General features: G+C 44.8%; 1 protein-coding gene across 1 annotated transcript in view; it reads right to left on the minus strand.

Moving 5' to 3' along the window:
* The window catches only part of NPR1 (natriuretic peptide receptor 1), a 790,721-nt gene that overhangs the window by 295,805 nt on the left and 470,447 nt on the right, over positions 1 to 24,469 (minus strand). Inside the window, exons 5-6 of the mRNA XM_086947572.1 lie at positions 17,349 to 17,443; positions 8,458 to 8,593 (exon numbers count right to left, since the gene is read on the minus strand). Coding sequence (XP_086803698.1) covers positions 8,458 to 8,593; positions 17,349 to 17,443 — 231 coding nt within the window. The remainder of the gene's footprint in view (positions 1 to 8,457; positions 8,594 to 17,348; positions 17,444 to 24,469) is intronic.

The following is a 24,469-nucleotide window of genomic DNA, read 5'->3' on the forward strand; positions in this document are numbered from 1 at the left end:
GTATTGGTCTGTACAATTAACCCCCTTCGCTGCGGGGGTTATTCCCCCGCTGTGCTGGGGGGGAGCGCACACAGCGCCCGCATGCTCATGACAAGCTGAGCTCATCATGAGCTACAGTGCTCCTGTGCTCATGACGAGCTCAGCTCGTCACAGGTGCATTGGCTCCGTGGAACGTTCAGCACAGCGGGGGAATTATCCCCGCGTGTGAGCGTTCCACGGGCCTTGACGAGCTCAGCTTGTCATGAGCATGGAAGAGGTTAAGAATCGTATACATACTTATACACATAGCTCATGTGAATTTAGCCATGAGGAGAGATTTCACTTCTTTTTTGAAAGATACCGTAGAGGGATTCAGTCTAGTTTCTGGGCACAGTGTATTCCAGATCCTGGGCGCCATCCCCGAGAAGGCTCGGTTGTACATTTTCTTCTTGTTGAATCTTTGTGGTTTCAGTAAAAGGTTACTAGCACTTCTGGAGGACCTGTGGCCACAAGAAGGCACCAATTTCTGTGCCAGATAGCTCAAGCTTCTCTTTCTTAGAGATGGCAATACACACAATCTTCTATTTTCCACAGAACAGATCCAACAGGGCAGAACCTGAACAAGCTTTCATTGCCAACAGAATATGATGAGAAAGTATAGGAACGCTGAGGTAGAAATTGGCATGGTCAATTAATGTAAGACGGATGACAAGAGAAGACTAGAGAAGAAAAGAGTAGATGGGAGGATTAAACCGCGGTGTAACCGCTGTGGCAGTGCAGGCACACGTCGAACAGTATAAACTGTCTTGCTTGGACATCTTCATATCAGACAGAGAACAGAAAGGGTCACGTCGATGCAAAAGCATGAAAGAGAGGGAAAAAACAACAAATGGAAGCAGTGTAGAAAGTGTTCCAAGTGAGTGAGGTGGAACATAAATTAGGTGAAGATGAAAAAATAACCAGTCTTAATGTGATGCTGAGGTTGAGGCTAATGTAGTTGCAGCGTTAACAGATTGTGGGTCTCCATACGCCTTGATTGGTGGCATGGGAAAGAGTGTATGGCGAGTACAAGACACGGTTGTTAGAATCAGACCTTAACTCGCAGGGTTCTGGCAAGAGAACGATTGTTTTTATTAGCAGCACATGCACTGAGATTGTTTTCAAAGGAAGAGATACAACTGGAAAGGTATACTTTGCACAAAGGGGTGGTAATTTGCTTCGATGGAAACATTCAAAGGATCCGGGTATCTTGTTGAATCCCAGAGCCTCAGAACAAGCTATGCTGATTTCCAGATTGGGTGAGAATGCAGACATTGTGTGCAGATTTTGGAAGGTATCTGAGAACAAAATGGGCTTGCTCTGTTTTGAACACACGATCATTTTAAATAATAGAGATAAGCCAATGTCCTTAATGTTAGGGAGGTGCCAAATTTGAGATTGAAGCAATTTAAAGAAGAGTTGGATTGAATACGCTGCAGGTAATAGAGGAGACTGAGGCCTCGGAGTGGCTTCCGCAGTGGTTTAGGCATCGAAAGATGCTGGAAAGTAAGGATGCTTTTTGCGCACACTTCAAATGCATAATGAAAGGAGTGTGATGTTCTTTTAGGATGACATATCAGCTTACAGAGGTTTTTAGCAAGTTTGAGAATAACGGTTTGACTATTAAACACGAGAAATACGACTTTAGGGTAGAAACAGTGTCATATCTGCACCACACTCATTTTGGGGAAGAAATCAGGGCTACAGGAGACGTGTTTTTATCAACTATTTAATCATGAAAGGTAGACAAAACCGAAACATTCCAATTGAAATCAGTGCCCACTGGTAGCTGCTCTTAGAAGGAAACAACTTTTTTCTAGTTAATTACACCAAAATAAACATGTAATATAAAAATGGATAGCAGTTAAAGTGTAGTATGGCCTCATTTTCCCATTTCGAGGTTCTGGTGACATTTACAAATTACTGCGCCCCCAGCCTCATGGTTTAAGATGGCACCAGAACCCATTTAAGCAACATTGAATCATATTCATACATTTACATATTATTATTAATTTATATACATACACATATATATATATATATATATATATATATATATATATATATATATATATATATGTTTTTTTCGGCACAAGCAATGCACTTTTGAAAACTCCAAAATAAAGATTACCTACAACTGAAGCTGAATCAAGAGTCCGTTTCTCCGTTTTTTGCTGAGTGGCATCGTGGAGCTTTGTTTGATATATATATATATATATATATATCACAATATGCATTTAACCATTTATTTCCGGCTTTATTGGTAGTGACCTGTAGCACATCATGGGCCCGATGTAGGTGGCCATTTACCGGCCGGTAACGGCCGATTTCGGCCGTTACCGACCGGTAAATGGGTTTTTGGGATGTAGGGGGCCAATTTTACCGATTTGGTAAATTTACCGAATCGGTAAAATACCGAATCAGTATTTTTTACCGATTCGGTAACTTCCAGATGTAGGTGGGACTCTTCTGAGTCCCAAAGGCCTTTCAGATTCGGTATTTTACCACCCAATCCAATTGGGTGGTAAAATACAGAATCCAGGTGTGCATGCACATGTGTGCATGCACAACTATGCCATGTGACAGACAGACATGGCCTTAGGGCATGTCTGTGTGCCACATGGCACACATGCCTGTATTTGGGGTGCTAGAGGGTGTCAAAGTGACACCCCCTGCACCCTTGCTGGAATCGGTATTTACCGAATCGGTAAATACCGATTCGGTAATGCCCATTGATTCCTATGGGCTTCAATGCCCATAGGAATCAATGGGCATTACCGAATCGGTATTTACAGAATTGTTAAATACCGAATCTTACCGATTCAGTAATACCTACATCCCCCCCCTCTATTTTACCACTTCTTAAATACCGAATTGGTAAAATTCGGTATTTAAGAAGTGGTAAAATGAAATTACCTACATCTAGCCCCATGTATCTTTTACAGTGCACTGAGTATTTTTCTTAATTTGAAATGACTAAGTTCAATTTGAAACACAAGCACCGCTAATGTTAATGTTAATGTTAATGTTAACAGGATTTATAAAAGCGCACGATTACCCGGAGGTGTCTTGGCGCTAGAAAACATACTGTATCGATTAGAATTCTTGAGATGGAAGACCTGAGGTGTCTAATTCATTAAATAAAGGTCATTGCTGGGCTTTGGGCAATTAACTGCATAAAGCGCAAAGTAGAATGCTGCAGTGCCTGCCGTGTCACAACTTACTAGCGATCCCACACCAGTATTCCAAATGGAATGGGAAAGCTCTGTATGAAAGGAAAACTGGCATGTGAGCTTTGTCGTTGTGCTGACACCAAGCCAGCCAGGCCTTTGTCGTGCCTGCTCTTGATATTGAGTTGTGTGCTGTAGGGGTGGCACCGATGCCTTCTTAATGAAGGTCTGCAACTGCCTGCCCCGCGGCTCAGTGCTCGGTAATAAAACACTTTATCCGCGTTATGTTTTTAAAAGGTCAAAATGCGTGGGTAGCCGCTGCTGCCTGAGGGGAAGGACTACTTTGGTGCTGGGTAAAAAAAAAACAAGCAATTTGCAATGCAATCGGTCTTGCATTTGTGAAAGTTAGACTTATTGGCGTTGTAAATGACAATGTTTTTTATTTTAGTTTTTTTGTTTGCAGTGGAGTGATCATATTTGCATAGCGCTGTTGCCATTCGTATGACCTTGCGGTGCTGGGGAAACAGAAAATGGGAACTAAGTTACAAGGGAGAGGAGGTGGAAAATAAATGACACCAATGGAAAAAGGAATTAAAAAAATAGGGAAAGAGTGGCTGTAAAGGGCTGGCAATAATGCATGACAGGAGAGCGCGTGATACCGGAGCAGGATATGTAAACGGCACAGCAGATCATAAAACAGGCCCATAAACAGCCAAAAAGGAGCATACACAATGAACTGTTAGACCAGCCCATCGAGCACTCCCTTATCGCCCTATATGCCTGTCCGACCCAGTTCACGACTGACAGTAACAGCCAGCCTATAGCTGCTCTGCTGGCTTTTGCCTTCAGTGTTGCTTATGTTTGTGGTGCTCCAGATGATGACTGTTATGCATGGCAAATCAGGTACCAAGTTGATATTATTAGGTGAAATCTTTTTGAAGTGTAGGAATCCGTCAAACACACAGCATAGGGATGGACAGTCAGAAGGAAGCACAGAGAAGGGGCCAGTGATAGGGCGACCACCCAGATAGGGATGATCTTGGACTGATGTACTTACTGGGAGACGCGGCTTGCTTAATGCTTTGTCTTCATGTGTGAAAGAAAACACAAGAACGAGAAGTGACTTTTCTAAATTAACAAGGCAGTCTGTTTTGGCACTGAGTGATTATAATCGCTACCTTACAAATGGTAAAATTAGCAAAAGGCCTCTCAGTAAAACAAACAAACCTTGGTCGTGCAAAGCTGAGACCCTCGGCAAAAGCGGGTGCAGCACTTCAGCAGAGCCAGTCAACAGAGGAGGTGTATTAGCAGCCAGTCATTTGTATTAAGGCCTGTTAAAGTTTTCTGGAAGATTGCAGCCTCAACTTATCGTAAGCAGCAGGTGGGAAAAAAGTTATTTTGTTCTTACAACAGGTCTTGCAAACAGGCTCGACCTAAAAACAGTTTGGGAGATCCCAGGGTTGTCTGGAAGACTGACAGAGCCTCATTTCCCATAATTTAGCTTTGGTTGGCGGTGTGAGTTTAGACACACCACCGGGTAGCTTCCTACCCCATCTTTCCCAATCTCTGGTCTTCATCCGCTTAACTGCCTTTTCTATCCCTTCCAGGCTCCAGTACTTGACTGTGTGATATTAGACTCCTTTGCACAGAAGTAGACAAGGGCTACCATACATCAGCTGTGCTGTACTTGCACCGGAGGCGTGGCTGCTGGGGGCAGGCACAGAGTCCCAGCCTCATCAAGGCCTGCCTCCTTGTCCTCCAAAGGTAACGTAACTAAGGCGGCGAGCGGCCCTCCGATCCACCGATTATGCCAGTAGCCAATCATAAAGGAAAGGACACAGTTAAAGACGAGAGGATTTCAACTACTCAAGCGAAGGAAGGATAATGGCAATCTAGCACACGCAATACAGCATATTCCGAAATAGGGGTGAGCCGTCTGCAGCAACCGTACATGCAAATGCTTCCATGGAACAACAAGCAAGTGCAACTACCTCCCTTACTGGTGCACTTTGTATTAGTCCATGCAGTGTAGGTAGAAAAAAAGAGTGCCTGACCTCCCCATGGCACTGCCCAGATGCTACGTTTTCTACGTAGCGTGGTAGTAATTGTTTAAATACCTGCATGCGTACTGCTTGGTCGAGCGAGATCAAAGGGCCAGGGAGCAAGATGAAGCAGTGGCAGGTAAGATGCAAGACTTAAGCATCAGGAGGTGGTGGTGAGGGGAGGGTAGCAGAAGACACAAACTGGGTTTCTAGCGCATTGAAGGACAGAAGAGGAAAAAGAGTTCTCCCCAACAGCACATACATCATTAACACGTAAGAAAACTGTACTTGGCCGGTGCTCCTCTGCCTTGAATGGAAATGACGTGTCGGCTGCGTCAACCAGTTAGGAAGCAGCAAGGAGCCAGCAAAAAAGAGCGACAGTGGACTCAACCCAACAGAAGCAGCAGGTGGGACTAAAGTTGCTATGTGCTTACAACAGGTCTTCCGCATGTGTGCTACCTAAGCTCGACCTAAAAAATAAATTACTTCTGCGCCTTCAGTGGGAGCAGCAGGTACAGAATTTGCTCTGCTTCGGCAGACACTTTCTGCGTATGCTTTTCTTGTGAAATGAAGAGGGTCTTCACTCACAGCGAAGATAGTGGCGAAACGGGTTGATACATTGCCTCGTGCTGTATGTTGTAGTGGATTTAAGAAAAATGTGAATGACACAATAATAGACTGGTCATGCCTTTTTCAGACCTCACTACCTCAGAGCTTGACCAGACTTTTGGGTCTCAGGGCAAGGCCTTTTCCTTATAATGACACAGGGCCAGACCAACTTTTCATCTCAGCCTGGCTCCGGTGTCCAGTCCCAATCTTTGTGCCGGTTCCACAGGTTAAGTGTGGCTCCTCATCCTATATCTTCTCTTGGGTTCTGTCCTGCTCTTTGTTTAACGATGTGAAAGGCACCAACGAGGAGGATACAGACCCAATGACCCATGAGCAGGAAAACAAATTGTCAGTTTGTCTGTGGTGCCAAAAAACCTTGCACTGACCCATGCATCGGCCCAACTTCCATATCCATCCCTGCTTCCATGTTCAGTCCCGCTTCTGTGTTCAGTCTCGCCTCTATGTATCATCCCACTTCCTATATTCAATCACGCTTCCATGTTAAATTCCGCTTCTATGTTCAGCCCCGCTTCTATGTCCAGTCCAGCTTCTATGCTCAGTCCCGCTTCTATGCTCAGTCCCGCTTCTATGCTCAGTCCCGCTTCTATGCTCAGTCCAACTTCTATGCTCAGTCCCTCTTTTATGTTCAGTCCAGCTTCTGTGCTCAGGCCCACTTCTACGTCCAGCCCAGCTTCTATGTTCAGTCCCACTTCTATGTTCAGTCCAACTGCTATCTTCAGTTCAGCGTCTATGTTGAGTCCTGCTTCTATGTTCAGTCCAGGTTCTATGCTCAGTTACACTTATATGCTCAGTCCAACTTCCATGTTCAGTCCTGCTTCCATGTTCAGTCCCGCTTCTATGTTCAGTCCCGCTTCCATGTTCAGTCCTGCTTCCAGGTTCAGCTCTGCTTCCATTTTCAGTTCTGCTTCTATTGTAAGTCCTGCTTCCAGGTTCAGCCCTTTTTCCTTGGTTCAGTCCTGCTCTTCATCTCAGCCTCACTCCAGAGCTAAGTAGCACTTCTCTCTTCAGTGCTTTCCTCAGTCTCACACCAGCTCACAGGTTTAGTCTAGCACTTTGTCCTAGCCGCGCTCATGGCTTTCCTCCTGTCCCTCATTCAGGTCCTTCTCTTGGCTTGTACTCCTCCTGATCTCGGATCTCAATTCACCCCCACTGCACTAGTTCCCTTCCAGTCCCAGGTTCACGCCCCACTCCTTGGCTTATCTTGCTCCACTTGATCTCACTCCTCCCCTTGGGTTCAACCCTCTCTAAAGGCCATATGTATGAAGCAAATTCGCATTCGCAAAGGCCGAAATTCGCAGAATTTCAGCCTTTGCAAATGCAAATTTGCTAAATGGGATGTATGAATGAAAATTCGGTGCAAAATAAGGAATCACAAAATTTGCGATTCCTTATTTTGCAATTGCATTTAAGGAATCGCAAATTTTGCGATTCCTTACATGCAATGTATGAAGCTAAAAAAAATTGCTAATTGTCCCTAAGGAATCGCAAATTACCACCAACTTCAAGTCGGTGGTAATGTGCAAATTTCTTGAAAAATGCCCATTTTTGCATTTTTCTAAGTGCCATGTGACGAACATACATCCCCTTAGGGCATGTATGTGCACCACATGTGCACCCATACTTATTTCAGGGGTGCAACAGGGTGTCCTTCGGACACCCCTGCACCCTTGAAACTATTCTCAATTTGCGATTAGCAAATTGCGAATCGCAAATTGAGAATACATTCCCATTCCTTCCTAAGGGTCAGGAGGCCCATAGAAATGAAAAGGAAAATATTCCTTAATTGTGAATCCGCAAATTGCGAATTGGCAATTAACGAATTTGCAATTAAGGAATATCAAGAAATCGCTAAAAAATTGCGATTTTCTTGATACATACCAATTAGCGATTCTGAAATAGCGATTTCTTAAAAATCGCTATTACAGAATTGCTAATTGGTATCTTGATACATATGGTCCTAAATCTCCAGCCGCTCCAGTCATGCTCACGTCTATACCTTAAGCACCACCAAATCTCGGGACCACTGTTCCCTTTGCCTCTAGCTTTCATTCATGAAGAACCTAATTTTTAGGGTAAACAACATGGGTCTTTACTACTTTATGAATTCCCTTGGATAGTGCCCGGTAGAGAACTCTTAGGACACAATGTCTGGACTTAATGCTGTTTTGTTAGTTGCTCCCCAAGCTTTGAATCAGTCAAACCTCTTGGACCGTGGGGCACACGCTTCTACTCCATTTCCACAGCATTCACAGTTAATGGCTGCTTATGTATTGAAACTGTTAACAGCAATAATCCGTACCAGGCTGTTATGGTCTAGGGCCCCAGACAATTATTGTTCAGTATGTGCTTGCCACAACAGCACCCAGCACCCATCACCCCCATCTGATGTACATTTATCCTGTACATTTACAGTCGATGAAACACTTCCCACATAGGATCAAAACAAAGACAACACCCTTCCAACCACATACCGTAGACATTGTAGCATGGTACCCATGTACGCAAGCACTTCATCCCCGACATAGGGGTAAGTAAACACTATATAAATGTTACAATGCAATGCGAATAGTACAAATCCAAAAAGAGGGAGTCAGAACCTTTCCTGCAGATGGGGTTGCTGTGGTCAAAGCCACATAGAGGAACATCAGACGGAATTCGATTCCGAGGCCAGTGGATCTCCCGTCCCGGAACTGGAAGGATCTTCTTAATCGATCCGTTATAGTTTGATACAATCTAGGAGAGAGAACGACAGGGGTGAGAAAAGGAGAAAAGAGAAAAAGGCAAGAGAGGGAAGGCAAAGAAAGTGAAAGAGCGCAAGAAGGCGAGAGAGTAGGGAAAAGAAGAGAGAGAGGAGATGTAAGAAACAGCGAGTGACAGAGATGGAGGGAGAGGGAGAAAGAGATAGGAATAAAGTGAGAGGAAAAAAACAGAGAGGAAGAGTCAGAAAAAGAAACAGACAGAAATGGAAAAGGAATGAGGAAGGAGAATTGGAGGGAGGGACGGCACAAAAAAGAGATAGTTGGGGAGAATGAAAGGCAGGTAAAGAAAGAGAAAGAGAGAGAAGAGACAATGTATTAACATGACCTGTTGATAACCTTTCTAGATATTGCCATTTCTGGATTGCATGTTAACTAGCAGGATGAGAAGACAAAGGGGTCATGGGGTATACTGGGTAGCATCATTCCAATGAAGCCGTGCAGACCACCCCATACATCCCTCCATGGAAGCTTTCAGCATTTGTTTTTTATTCAGACTTACCAAAATAACCAATGAAAGTCCATAGTGCTAAACCAGGCAGGACCGTGAGGGCTTTATAAGAAATCTTCTCTGCTGGTGATGTAGGTTTCGTAGAACACCTGCATCAGCACAGCCCCTCTACTCACACTTCTTAACCTCTAGATCATCACACCTAAACACCAACAGCACTACACACCACCTACAAACATGATGATAGAACTGGGCAGACTGAAGAGCTTCTTTGAACCATTGACACTACCAACTCAGCTCAAACAACACCCAGTAAAGACCAGGATAAACACAGGTTACTTTCCACCCTTTCAAACTACAAATACAGGGTCAATTACACATTAAAACTAGCCCTTTTCACTAAAGACACAGAGTAACTACAGCCACACTCAAACAAAACCTATCACAGAACCAGAACATTGAACCCTGCTCTCACCTCCATGCCACCAGGCAGAGGAACCACCTGCAGACCCCACCAAATGGAAAAAAATACACAATTTGCACCGACCCCACACAGCATGCCAACCCAATCCATGAGCTCCATGGTGCCAAAAAAACAGTTCCCCACACGTTTGGTAAAGGGCAAGAACACGTTTAACACATTTTTATGATTTTAACAATCCTGTGCAGTGAAGAACAATTTACTTACCTTTAGTAATGCTCTTTCTCATGGATACTCCTCTAACCACAAAATCCTCACTTTTTGAATTACCCCAAGTGCCAAATCAACCGCAATGGATCGCACACTGCTAGCCCCTCCTCCGGATCGCCCCTAAGGATTCTGGTACATATAGTTCGTAAGTGGTTCACCTAAGTAGGTGCAAGTAAGTACTTGTTGTTCTCAAGATCTCTAGACCCGAGACATGGCCCGTGTTTCGGGATATCTTCCCTCATCAGTAGAGAACGTAGTTGGGGTGGAAGAGAAGGCCGCCAAGTAACCGTCACAGGCCTCGATGCCTAACCGGCACGCAGGTGCGTCAACCAGAAGCTCGTCAGCTTAAAGGCTCATGGGAGCCCATTGTAACTTTCTCTACTGATGAGGGATATAAATCCCATAACCCGGGCCATGTCTCGGGTCTAGAGATGATTGAACTTTCTAGAACAGACTTGCACCAACCAAGGTGATATACTTTGAACTTTCCGGTTCTTTGTGCTACTCGCACTACAAATACCAGGAAGCAGAGGGGCGATCCGGTGGATAGGCCAGCAGTGTCGCGCCCATCTTTGTTTCTACCCCAAGTGCCAACCCGGATCCAGGACCTTGTCCAGCAATTGCATCTCCTCCCTCGACGGTAGGTGGCACCATCACTCTCCACAATGACCTCATTTGTACAAGGAAGTAAAGATGCCAGCCCTATAAAGGCTCCGTCGTTGTGCGCTGACATTGGTTTAAAACTAAGCTTTCCACACCCTAAGTCAGTGATACATTGAGAAGCATGACAGCGTGCAAAATCTAACTTGGAACCTAAATAACACCTAGAAGGTCACTTCGCAGAGTGAGGGGAAGAAAGGGTCAGTGAGGAACCTGCGTTTAGATAGAGCGTTATTGAAGGTAAGTAACTTCGTCTTCTGATGGATACTTCTAACCAATCAGTTCCAACCGTTTGGAAATATACTAAAGCAGGACCTCTCAAAAGGTAGTAGGTATGAAGGGTGCACTTCACACCAGGAAATCCTGCAGGACAGAGTGGGCAAAATGGCCTACCCGGACGATCTGAGAAGGCAGCTATGCCTTGTGAGGATGTGGACGGATGCCCGTGTAGCCACCTAACAGATGCTCCAGAACATGCCAGGTCAAGTGTGTAGGGGCATCCCCTAGCTCTGGTGGGGTGAGCTCAAAGGACCCCAGGATGATCGTGTTTTGGCCAAGGCATACCAAATCTGCATATACGGATGTTCAATCTGGATGAGGTAGGTTTATGGACTGCCCTTTCCCTTTTTAGCATCAAAGAGCCTTGCAAAACGTTTGTCACCCACTCAGTGCTTCTCAGTGCAAATGATGTCAAACGAATCTGTGTCAATGGGCACAGGAAACAAGGAACTGACGACAGCACACAGGGTGGTGTCTTTTACGGCTTTGCGCCGTCACTTCTGGAGGTCGGGCGAGGTTGCCTTGAAGTCTGGCATCTCACCCTACCGGCAAACGGCAGCACTTGCTGGAAAACCTTTCTGTATCCATCCTTGCACCTGTGTAAATTCAAATACTGAGTATTCTGCAGATAGAAGAATCCATAAGAAAATCACACTTAAGAATGCAATATGCAAGTCAAATCATATGGTAGGAGCAAACAGAAGATTAAATTTTAATTAATAATATTACTTAATCAAGCTGGTAACCTGCAACTATTCAGTCACCTGGCCTGGCGATGGGACAGGTGACAGAGAGCCCCATTCAGCCCACTCAAATTCATTCCATTGCATAAGACATGAGGTAATATATCCTTCAGCCTGAATCTCATATTAAAACTTTCATTGGAAGCACTGTCTGTATTGGGAAAATAAATGAGATCATCCATCCATTCCCTGAACAAGAAGCCTTTGGTGACATCTATTATTGAGAACCCCACAGCCCAAACCTCCAACCCCTGGCATGCTTCAAGAGCGCTGTGTCTTTGAAGCCCAGGAGGAAAGCAGGACGATGGGCAGGGACTTGGAACCCAAGAACATCACCCAGTGCTTCAGACATGCACCACCCAGCAATGTTCCAGAGGGCCATGCTGTGCCAAGTGTATGAAAGGTGCTTTTGACATGTTGGACCTGTAGTATCAATTCTGTGAATGCTGGAAGGTGAGCAATGCAAACAGAACATTTAACCTCTTGGATGCTCAAGATGAGCTGAGCTCGTCATGAGCCACGGCGCTCTGGTGCTCATGACGAGCTCAGCTCGTCATGGCCCGTGGAATGCTCAGGTGCGGGGAGAATTCCCCCGCTGTGCTGCGCGTTCCACGGGAGGCAATACACCTGTGACGAGCTGAGCTCGTCATGAGCACAGGAGCGCCGTACCTCATGACGAGCTCAGCTCGTCATGAGCATGGGGGCGCTGTGCGCGCCCCCCTCCACCCCAGCACAGTGGGGGTTTAACCCCTGCAGCGAAGGGGATATACATAAAATTTATGATACGCTGTTGAGACCCCAGGGCTATAATTAAGTGTCCATGTTTTCCGTTTTTACTGATTTTTTCAGAAAAATACAGACAGAAAACCATTTATTTTTCTATCTGCATTCATATTTAAATGTGGATAAAAATAGAAATAAGTCTCTTTTGTGAGTGATTCCAAATACTCTCAGTCACGACTCTGAGAGCAATAGATGTGAAGATTGACAGGTAAGAGGTTTAAAAAGTTAAGAAATTATAGTAATGATGCTTAAACTCCAGTATATTTGCAAAAGATTGATACTGTAATGTAATATTTTTATATACGTGTATTGATTTATGATCTGTGAGTCTTTTTAATATTAAAATCTGTCATACGTTCAGATAGGAGTTTACATTTATCATTTACATACATGTGGAAATGTACTAGATTTGATTCATTTTTTTACACAAAACCGAAATAAAAATGGATAAATACAGATGAAATTTGCAAAAATTTAATACGGATCAATTCAGACCGAAGTGTTAATAAAATAAATACCATAAAACTGGGAGCCCTAGTTAAAATCCAAATTATACTAAGAATCGTCCCTTAGGCCATCATATTTATTTGCAATCCTACGTCGATGGCTCACTGAAGGTAGATGAGCACAAGTAACTACTGCGATCTTCTCCGCTTGGATTTTGTAGGACAAGGATAAGCAGGGCCGGACTGGCCATAGCGGGCACCGGGCAATCTCCCGCTGCGCCTCACAGGTGGGGGCCGATTTTGGGCCCCTGGGGGCCGTTTTTGTTGCAGGGCCGTTTTTGCAACATAGCTGCAAAATCGGCCCTGCACCAAAATCGTCCGAAAACCGGCCCTGGCAAAGAGCTCGGCGGCACCGCCAACCCAACCCCCGAGTGGGGAGGGGGCGAGCGCTTTGCCAGGGCCGTTTGTGGTTCCCAGTCCGGCCCTGAGGATAAGCTGTCATCTACCACCCACTGTATAGGGCCTGATGTATCAAAGAGTTTTCCCCATTCTGTGCCTGTAGGAAAATGCGTTAGTTCACATGGGCCATAATGTGCTCCCTAATATCCATCAGTGAGATAGGAGATGATCCGCCAGGCTTTCTTTAGAGTGTCCGTAATATTCATAAACTGAAAAAGTTTATGCGCAGTGCTTCCATTCTTCTTTGCCTCCTGGGTTTGGTAATAAATGGGACATTAATGAAAACAACTTTTGAGCCGTAAATAGCTGCATGTACACTGTGTCTGTCAATCAAAGGAGAAATCAATCCCGACTCACGCCAAATGCTGAGTCCAGGCAACAGTAGACGAGCATCAATCTGAACAGTATTTGACACTAGGCTCAGTGTGTGATACCAACCGTGTCGACAGCGGCGGCTTCTCCGCTAAGGCAGAGGAGCGTCGCCCCACTGCTTTTCAGCAGTGCAAAAAAGGAAAAATAAAAGGATGATAGCACAATGTTATTATCATTTTATTGTTCTATGCTGAAGCGGGTTTTGGGGTGGGTCTTGGCTGTGTCGGCACAGCCAGCATGGGGAGGAGTGGTTGGTGCACTTAAGTGCGCATGACAGTATTTTATTTGTTTATTGTTTCTTTTTTTTAACCCCCCCCCCCCCTCCCCGCTGTACCACTACTGCCCCATAGCAGCCGCCACTATATGTCAATCCCTGGAGGAGAATGAAACTGGGTTCTATTAAAGAATATACGCAGCGTGATGGGGCTTCAATATTTATTCACGTGTTGAGGGAGGGACATTGATTGAGGGTAGGACATTAGCTGAGATCACCACATAGCAGAGGGCGCTAGGGGTGTCGCCGAGTATACTTTCAGATATGGCACAGTTAGTCCTGTTTAGGACTATGGCCTAGTTAGTAAGCTGTAGTTAAGTTCAGGAGTTCTCCACCCCATCCCTCAGAATCAGTCTTATCAGACAGGACCTTATCCTACTGCAAAAGGATGCAGGTAAATAAATTGTAAATGTAAATTGATACTTGTATAGCGCACTACTCACCCACAAGGGTCTCAAGGCGCTTGTACGAATACCGCTGTGGAACCCGTCCTGGCTTTCCCTGTGAGGCGTCCACTCCTGAGCACCCCCAAGGTGGAGGCCAGGCATCCTTAGCGTTGTGGGGGCCGTTGTGGAGATTAAGCAAGCTATTGCCCAGAGTTGCAGAGTGGGACCCATGATTGGAATAGGCACCGAGGCGAGAATTATCAGGTCCATGGAATTTTTAGCCCAAGACCCGCCGAGGCGGGGAATTGAACCCTGGTCCCGGGCCAGACCTCTGCATCAGGGTCTGCCGCTCTAACCATTGAACCACACAGCCTGCTATAGAGGTTACTAGGAAGAGGTACAAAAATACTTGAAGGACCATAACTTTCAATCTAATAGAGACCTTCCCCACAAGCTCTATTCCTTAGTGGAGGGAGACGGGTGTGGTTCACCCTTCTCTCTAGGCTCCCTAGCAACTACAAATAAAAAATGTTTTCCCCCATAAAAGCAATGGAGGAGTCACAAAGCAGAATCCCCAACTTCCTGACACCAGGTGGTCACCACCAAAGAGAAAGATCTGAATTAGGTTGTGTTTTGTTGGGAGTAAGGGTAATAGTTCAGATTTGCTCAAAGTAACATGGTGGTCAGGGGGGCACCCATAGTCCGGTATGTCAGGGACTAGCAGAGGAAAGGTTCTGTCATGTTAAGGTTTTGTAAACATTGTCTACAAAAATATTGGCCCATTGGAGTAAATAATAGAAAATCTATATCCAATATTTTAGTAAATGATACTTAGGAAAAATAATATGTATGTCAGAAAATATTCCTTTAGACAATATTCTGATATACAACCCCAATGAAACCACAGTCATTGACACTCAAACAAGGTCTATCAAAAACAGAAAGTCAGTACAATGTCGATTATGAGCAGCTGGTAGAGCAAACAAAATTCAGGAAAGTGCAAGAAAAAAACTTTTACCAACATTGCATGCATTCCAGTGGCCGCCATACTAGGCATCTCCGCGTGAAAAGTGCATGCAGTTCTCTTCTAAGACCCGAACCAGGGGCCAGATGTAGGTAATCCTATTTTACCGATTCTAAAATACCGAATTTTACTGATTCGGTATTTCAGAATCTGTAAATGGGATGTAGCTAATTATTCGGTAAATTTTACTGAATCGGTAGGATTCGGTATTACCGATTCTGTGTTTACCGAATCAGTAATTCCCATTGATTCCTTTGGGCATGGAGGCCCATAGGAATGATTGGGAATTACCGATTCGGTATTTACCGAATCGGCAAATACCGATTCAGTAAATACCAAATCGGTAATAGGGGGATCATGTTCAAGGGTGGCAGGGTGTCACAGTGACACCCTGTTGCACCCCTGAATAGTGCATGGGTGCACATGTGGCACACATACATGCCCTAAGGGCATGTATGTCTGCCACATGGCACAGTAAAAAAAGCACAAAAATGCTTTTCATTAAGGTTTTCGATATTTACCACCAACCTTTATTTGGTGGTAAATACTGAATACTAAACTGTGCAATGCACTCATTTGAGTGCTCCCTACATTTCAGATTCGGTAATTTACCGATTCGGTATTTTAAGAAATCGGTAATTTACCGATTCGGTAATACCGATTCCTTAAATTACCGATTCGGTACCGAATCTGAAATGTAGCCACCTACATCCCAAATGCCCAATACCGGTCGGTAACGGGCGAAATTCGGTAATTTCGGCCATTACCGACCGGTATTGGGCCACCTACATCTGGCCCCAGACGCTTTTGACTCCAGCTGATGGAACCCACTACAGTCTTTTGAAGGTGAAAATGGGGCTGGGACAAGTTGATCCTCAAAACCATCTTTGTCTCACAAAATGAAAATGAGACTTGAACCTCCATATTCTGCCAGAAAAGAAAATGCTTCAACCCCAGTCTGGTCAACACCTAAACCACTGGTTCAACCAAAAGCCCATGGTGTGATCCCTTGGAGATGACGCAAACATCAGCACTTATACAGACTGCCTTCAATAAAGGCACAACGGCAACAGCAGACCTAATGTATAGTCATGTGCTCTTCACCACACACAACCACGCTACTCCTTGCGCCTTTGCCTCAGGCCATCTTGAAAGTTGAGACATACCCTCTAGCCATAGGCTAACATGGCACACATTAAAATGTTTGAAGCAACTGATAACCACTCGCAAACACAACAGGAAAAAAAGAGTAGTATCATCTAAATAAATGGAGTAACACTAATCTGAAGGAAAAGTTATCCACAGTCGTTAATCCTCCAATGCAAAAGTCTCACAGTCTAACTCCAGTGGCCAGACCAGAAAACCACCACAAACCAGCATTGTTGCATCTCTTAAGCAAACAATCCCAACAAAGCTGGCTATGATCTTCAGTCTTGTTGTGTGATACACCACTATTCCACCCAGGTTTAAAGCTGCCCCTCTGGGCACTGAGATTTAAAGGGGCAATTCACTTGATGATGTCACAACAGAAATCAAAACTCAAGTTGGCCTCATCAAACAAAGGAGCATACTAGAATGCCTGTTGTTGATGGTTGTTAGCAACTTAACCCCTTGGGCGCGGCCGCGATTCTGCGCCTGTGCGGCGTTTTTTGAAGTGGGCGGGTTTATGACGGCCCCCAGCCGTCATCAGCACACGCCCACCGTAGTGCATGACGGCTGGGGACCGTCATCAGCATCGAAGGGGTTAATACTGTGTAAAAATAACAGATTGTTTTCTCCTCCCAAGATGGCCTCGTGAATTTAGACCTAACATGCAACAAGGTACCTCAAAATATTATCCAGGTAAGAGACTGTTTGAGAGTGGGACAATCACATGATGATCATGTCTGAGACTGTGCGGAAACTCATGGCACTGGTTTGTGACTGAGCAAATCTGCAAAACATCAAGGTATTTACAACAAAAATAATAACTATATTCACAATGGCGGCTACAAGTTACAGCTCACTAACAAAATAAGAAATTGGTCTGAGATGAAATCCTAAAAAAACAGGGTGAGAAGATCCTGGACCCCTTTGGCTCAGTGGGGCTCTATCAAAAGCAGAATGTGCAGCATACAGCAATGAAACATACCATCAACAAACACCACTTCTGACCATCACTTACCTGAAAGCTTCCTTCACTTGAATCTGCCATGTCCCACAGCGAGTAGTCATTTTCTCGGTCGCCATTCTGGTCAATTCGCATGTAGCCTGTCACACCTATGGAAAAAACAAGGCACGTAAGATGACTATCCATCCGGGGCAATTCTGCATGCAACCAGAATTCAAATAACCAGCAGAATGAAGAAGATTGAAAGGTTGGGAATGATGGGGCGTAGAGATACATGAACAGTCTAGAACAGGCTTCTCCAACGAGTAGCTCATGCGCTACTGGTAGCTCTCTATTTGTACGTAGCTCTCCTGTCTGAAGTGCTGCCTACTAAATTCGAAGATTTTGCTTGCTCGAAATGATTTGCATACCATACATTGAGAGTGTGTGTTTGAGACAAATGTGTGTGTTTGTTCAGCTGATGTTTGGAAAAAATTGACTTACTTTCCAAAATATATTTAACCCTGATATCTGAGTGACAAACCATATGGCATTGGGGAGGCGTATCACACTATTACTTTGGTGCCAGTGGCATTGCAGCAATGGCTGTTATCACCCATGTAGAGACATTCCAACTTAATAAAGCCTTTTTAGTTCGAAATGTCTGGTTTGCTAAAAACATCTTGTCGGCATTCTGAAAGCTTCTCTAGAAAAGCATTCAACCCATTGTTTACTGTAGACTTTGTGGTTTGTAACTCACATTTGCTTGATTTCTATTTGCAAATGTGAGTTACTTTAGTTTACTCACACTATTTATTTTAGGCTGTCCATCATGAGTTTGTCCCTCCTGTGGAGCATTGCCTATTTACTATATCCTTCTGAGTTCCCCATTTCTGTAAGCAGGTCTTTAAACTTGTTCTTATCTTGTCACATTTGCTGTGCATTCAAAGGCAGAGGTCAAATGTCAGTCTCTGTCTTCCAGGGAGCTTGGTGTTTACTTTTCTTTCTCTGACTTCAAAGTGAGAGGATTTATGTGGAAATCTTGCTGTGAAAGGAGTTTTTTTTTCGAGCACACTACAAAGTTTAAATGTCTGTAAATGAACTCTGCAGATATTTCAGAATATATCAGAACTAAGATATCATAAATAAAGCAATTTTTGTGTGAATCTGGTGTGATTGAAGCATATAAGACAATCAAAACAAATCAATACACTAGGTAATGACATTTCCGCACATTATCGTTTATGCACTGTATAGTTTTATCAGTAAAACTGTATGTCTGTGCAAATGTACTGGTCATTTCAATAAAAAAATGTGTTGTCTGTAATGGCAGTGCATTACCACACCATGCAAACTCAACGTTACGCCACTCCACTCTACTCTGCACCACTCCACGCAATAGCATTTTGCTCTGCACCACTCACTCTAGGTCAGCGCACTGTACTCTGCACCACTCCACTCTACTCTGCACCACTCTAATTTATGCCACTGCACTCTACGCTACTCTGCAACGTTGCACTCCTCGCCACTGCATTGTACACCAGTCTACTCTACACCACGCCACTCTACACTACTCTGCACTACTCTAATCTACGCCACTAGATGCCACTCTACTCTGCAACACAGCACTCTATGGCAGTGCACTCCATGCTACTACATTCTAATCTGTACTACTCCACTCCACGTGACTGTACTATACTCCTGTCCACTGTATGCCACTCAAATAGACTCTGCTCCACTGCACTTTACGCCACTCTACTCCATGAAACTCCACTCTACCCTGCACCACTCCCTTCTACACCACTGAAAAACTACTCTGAAACAATCCATTCTGCGCCACTCCACTCTACAATGCGCTACTCTACTCTGCACCACTCTACTGTATGCCACTGCACTCTACACCACTCTACTCAAAACCAATCCACTCTACACCCATCTACCCTGCACCACTGCACTCCATGCCACTAACTTGCACTCTACACCATTGCACCCTACGTCACTCTATTGTGCACCACTGTACTCTACACTATGCCGCTCTACTCTAAAGGCACTCTAATCTGCCACACTGCACCCTCCGCCACTGAACTATGTGCTACTCTACTTTGCACCACTGCACTGTATGCCACTGCAATCTACATCGTTCTACGCCACTTAACTCAACTCTACTCTGCATTACTTCACTCTACACCACTGCATTCTACTCTGTACCACTTTACTATACACCACTACTCTATATCACTCCCCTCTATGCCACTGCACTCTTCTTTGCAGCACTCTATGCCACTGCACTCTACCCTACTCTACTCAATGCCACTGCACTCTATGCCACTCTACTCTGTACCACTTTACTCCACTGAACTCTATGCCATTCCACTCTACACCATTGTACTCAATGCAACTCTACTCAGCACCACTGCACTCAATGCAACTCTACTCAGCACCACTGCACTCTATGCCACTGCACTTCAGGCCACTCTGGTCTACTCTGCACTATAATCTATGCCACTGCATTCTACGACACTGCAACACTCCCCTCTACTCTACGCCACTCTGCTTTTTGACACACCACTCTATGCTTCTCCACTCTGCGCCACTCTCCTCTATGCCACAAATGTTTAGCCATGCTGAACAGCAAGGCCACTGAAGTACAACATGGCTAAAACACATTGGCAAAGCCAACAGCTGTTACATAGGGGAGACCTAGTGGCTTTGCCAACACTTGTTTACATTACTGCTGGCAACCCTGCCTGATGAACTGAGGTGATCAGTGCTAGTAATGCTTTATATGGTCGCCACTAATATAATCTTGTCTAATGGGGTCACTATTACAACTCTGGGTAAATGAATGAAAAGAAATTTCTAAAGTGCAACTGCTGCTTCATGAGAAGCGTCCTGGCGCTAAAATGAAACAGGGAAGTAAAGGTAGATTCTAAGAATCACGGAACAAGAAGGTCTTCAGTTGGGATTTGAACAAACTTTCACTGGGAATAGTGCAAGAAACAATGGTAAAGAATTCCAGATGGTGGGGGAAAGAAAAGAAAGCTTACTTCCACCAGAGTTGGCTCATCACCCTTTAGGAACATACAATACATTTTGATTTACTGAGCGAAGAGCCCTAGAGGGGAGGTATTTTTTAACCTGTTCTGGATGTACAACAGTCTGTTCTGAAAAGGTGCCCTGTGCATGATCAGAAGAGTTTTAATGTAATTCTCGACTTGATTGGCAGCCAGTGAAGTGATTTTAAGCTTGACCTGATAGAATACCTTTTTAGAATATTGAGTACAAGCAGGTCTGCAGTGTACTGAATACACTGAAGCCGAGTAGGCAGGTCTTGAGGGGCTCCCAGATAAAGAACATTATTAATATTAGTAGCTCGAGATGATTTTCATGAGCAGCTCTTATTACAAAGAGAGTTGGAGAGACCCATTATACACTGTTGGCTTCACCCTTAATGCCATGCTCCACCTACTGAAGACTATCAACCAATTCTCTTGAGCTCAGCTAGGCAGCTGCTTGTTCGGTTGGTGTGAATTTTATCATGTGGCCAGGGCCGGATTGGCTGTAGCGGGCACGGGGAATTTCCCCGGTGGGCCGGAATGGTGGGGGCAGGTTTTGTACCGGTGGGGGCCATTTTTGTTGCCAGGGGCCGGTTTTGAAGCAGTGCTGCAAAATCGACCCCTTGTAACAAAAGTGCAGCAGCGTTCCTGCTGCCCCCCCCCCCCTCTACCCCAACCCCGGAGGCCGGTCGTATGTAATTGCCAGAGCTGGTTTGCGATCCCAGTCCGGCCCTGCATGTGACCAATGCTGACTGCATGTAGTAAAGTATTTACTGTGGCTGTGCCTTGTATGGGGGAGCCGTGCCTCATTAATGATGTATGGGAACCCCTTTGGTAGCAGATTCCCCAATTATTCATTTTTATAATTAAACACTTACAGAATCCACAGAAACATGAGGCTAAGTGTAATGGCTGCCTTTCTGCCAGCTCTTTGGAGAAGAAGAATGATGGAGAGTGACTCCAGCCTATCACCCCCATAACATAGGGATTAGGCCGATAGACAGGGACCCTGTCTTACAGATATAAGGGCATTTTCGTGCCATTTCCCTTAGAGTAAGGCTTATGAATTTAAGTGAGGGGTTAGATATATAAGTATTAGTCATGATTTATTCATTTGCTAACATGCCGATCTGTTTCTCATGGAGCTATGCATATTATGGGCTCCGTAGGCCTTAAGCGAGACAGACTCCATTTTGCTTTCTGCCTGGTAGCTCGAGAAGGCTTTCTAGGTGAAGTGTAATGTTTTAGTTTCAAGCTGTTGTCCGCTTGGAGAGAACCGGTTCAGGCTGACCCTTATCAAAGGAATGTATTTTTCTCCACTCCGAAGACACAACTTCAGGCCGGCCGGCTGGGAAAGTGTCCTTGGTACGGGGAGGTACAAGAATTTGGTGGGCGGCAGGTTACTGGCCGTGAATTTCCATGAAGGAACGGGCTTTGATATTAGCGAAGGTGTTAGTCTTTGAGTCAGTTAGTCCGTAGGCGGCATCTAGCCGTTAGCATCTCTGCTATTATTCACTTTCATGGTGGACAAGTTGCCATCTTTGAAGTCGGAGAAAGATTTAAGACCGAGACTCTCTGAAAACAGACTGAACGAGAAGTGGCGCGGAGCGCACTAATGCAGAGAGAGAGAGAGAGACGGTAGCTAATTAACAGCAAGGTTCCGAGGTCCTGAGGGAGAGCAGACGAGTTTGAGCCTAACGGTGCAGACGTGTACTTGTGACGGCTGAGGGTGACTGCAAGGCGAGCCAGGACCCAGAGACGAGACAGGAGCCTAGATGACTGCCGAGTCCCGATTTCCCATTAACCAGGTGATGTCCGACCGACTCTTATAGTGCGTGCACTCTAACCTTTATCTTTTATTCTCTTTGCAAATGTAATGCTGCATAGTAATGTGATTTATGCCTATTGTTAATAAATACCCTAATTCATATAGAATTATTGTGTATCTGGTGCTTATGTTCAATCTTGGTAAATGGCACTTCTAGTTAGGCACTATTTAGACGAACGGATGAGAAATCCCGATCAGACAAGTGGTAACTAAATAAGGAGGGAGTGAGTGGACCTTTGATGTCGTGAGCACAAAGTACATTATATAATCTGAATCCATATCCAAAGTTATTACTTTAGTTTTATCCTAAGTAGATTGCTGAGATATCATCCCAATAACGTTTCATAGGAATGTGGTCGTCGTTGATATGCGGCGTTAATGAGAACGATAGGGAGGATACTATCGTGTAAAGCCACCGGATTGTGGTATAAGATAAATGAGAGCGCCAGGAGGGATACTGGCGTGGATGTTTCGCAGGATCGCGAACGCTTGGAAAAGGGAGCATTGGGTTCTGCAGGCCCGTGTGTAGACACGCCGGATTGTGTGTCAGATCTGCCCTAGGGTAGAACGGTCTGGGTCGGGGCGACCGCGAGGCCAACTGATGTGAATAAGATACTGTAAAAAACCCCATATATGTATATTGTCATTCCCCATTCTTAGGTGCAATCTGTATATTTATCTGTATAGGTACTTATTGTGAATACGATCTAAGAAGGGAAGGTGAGTACGTTTTGGCTGGGTCACAGGGGCCCCTGGGGGGCTGATCCCATCTAGACAGGAAATCCAGCCATTACATCTGGCGTCACGAACTGTTTACGAAGCCTGTGTGCATTGTGTTGTTTTGATCTCGTTGGTTTGCGCTCGGCTTGTACGTATAAAATTTTGTTTATAATTGTATATATAGTTTTTGCGTGTTAATATGTTTCCGAAAAAATCTCCGTCGGTTTTCAAATTACCGATTCAGATTCCCGGCTGGGAGTCTACGCCTTACGAGGCTTTGGCCCGTGAGTGGGCTGATTCTACTGGTTTAAGTGAAAATTGGTCTTCATTCTTGGAGCAGGCGGAGCCTGCTGATGTGATTTCGTGCCTACAGAAAGCGCCAGTAGTGAAGGGTGATGAGCTTCCTATTTTAGGACGCAGAGGGTGGATTGTTCTTACTGCATACAGAATGTTGCATGAGAAGTTTGTTCAACTACAGAAACAATTTAAAGATACGGAAGGACAGTGTGTTGAGTTGCAAAATTCGCATACTCTTTTACGTTGTCAAAATAAACTGCTTGCCGACAAACTTGAAACATATCAGACCATTGCCGAAAGAGCTGCGGTCCGTATTGCACGATATAAATACAAACATCGTCGTGGGCGCGTGTCGTCCCGTAAAGTGCGTATGATTGTAGCAAAAGCTGGAATGGATTGGAACCCCGATGAGTGGGACGGTAATATCTGGGATTCTCATACTTCTGACTCCTCGGCAGAGGAGGGTGATAAGCGCGAGTCTTCTCGCTCCGGACGTGATTGCAAATCTGCTTCATGCATTGATTTGACTACCGATTCTGACCGTGCTCGTTCTTCCCGTGCGGATGACGTAGCTTGCCCTGATTGTTCTGTTAAATCTAAAATGCGGGCTTCCACGGAAGCTCTTCCCGCAGTTTCTGCTCACCCGATCTTTCGACGGAAATTACAACAAGCCCCTGGTAATCCGGGTGGCATCCCTCTTGACTGTATTGAAGATTTTACTCAGCAGGAGATTAGTGACATCCTGCAACGTTTTAAACAACGGCCTGGTGAGGCCTTGCTTACCTGGATGGTGCGTCTTTATGAGCTTGGCGCTTCCGGTATTATGCTCGATGCTGTTGATTGCTTACGATTTTGTTCTCTGAGTTCTGATTCTACTATTCAGGACCATTTTCGGAATTTTAATGGTAATGTCCAGACTTCTTTGCTCCAGCTTGCGTCTGAGGGCTGTAATCATAAATATCCAACTGAGTCTGATTGGCCCTCTGATGAAAAACCGTGGTACACTCTGCGCGATGCGTCGCAACGTTTAAAGGAAGAAGTCATGAAAACGTGTATCTTCCTTAGTACTGCTGACAGGTTATTGGATGGTTTGTTAACATCTTCCGTGCGTAACCGCATTATACGTACTTCTCCTGTTGCTTACAAGCAGGTCATGATGACATTGTTAATTAATCAAACTGGCAATCCTTTGTCTGCTGTGCTTGAGTCTGTTCGTCAGCTTGGTGAGCTGGGTGAATGGTTTAAACCTGAAAGACAATCTCGACCTGAGGGTCGTACTGGTGGGGACTATAAGT

This window comes from Lissotriton vulgaris, chromosome 12 (assembly GCF_964263255.1).
Source record: "Lissotriton vulgaris chromosome 12, aLisVul1.2, whole genome shotgun sequence".
Lineage (NCBI taxonomy): Eukaryota > Metazoa > Chordata > Amphibia > Caudata > Salamandridae > Lissotriton > Lissotriton vulgaris.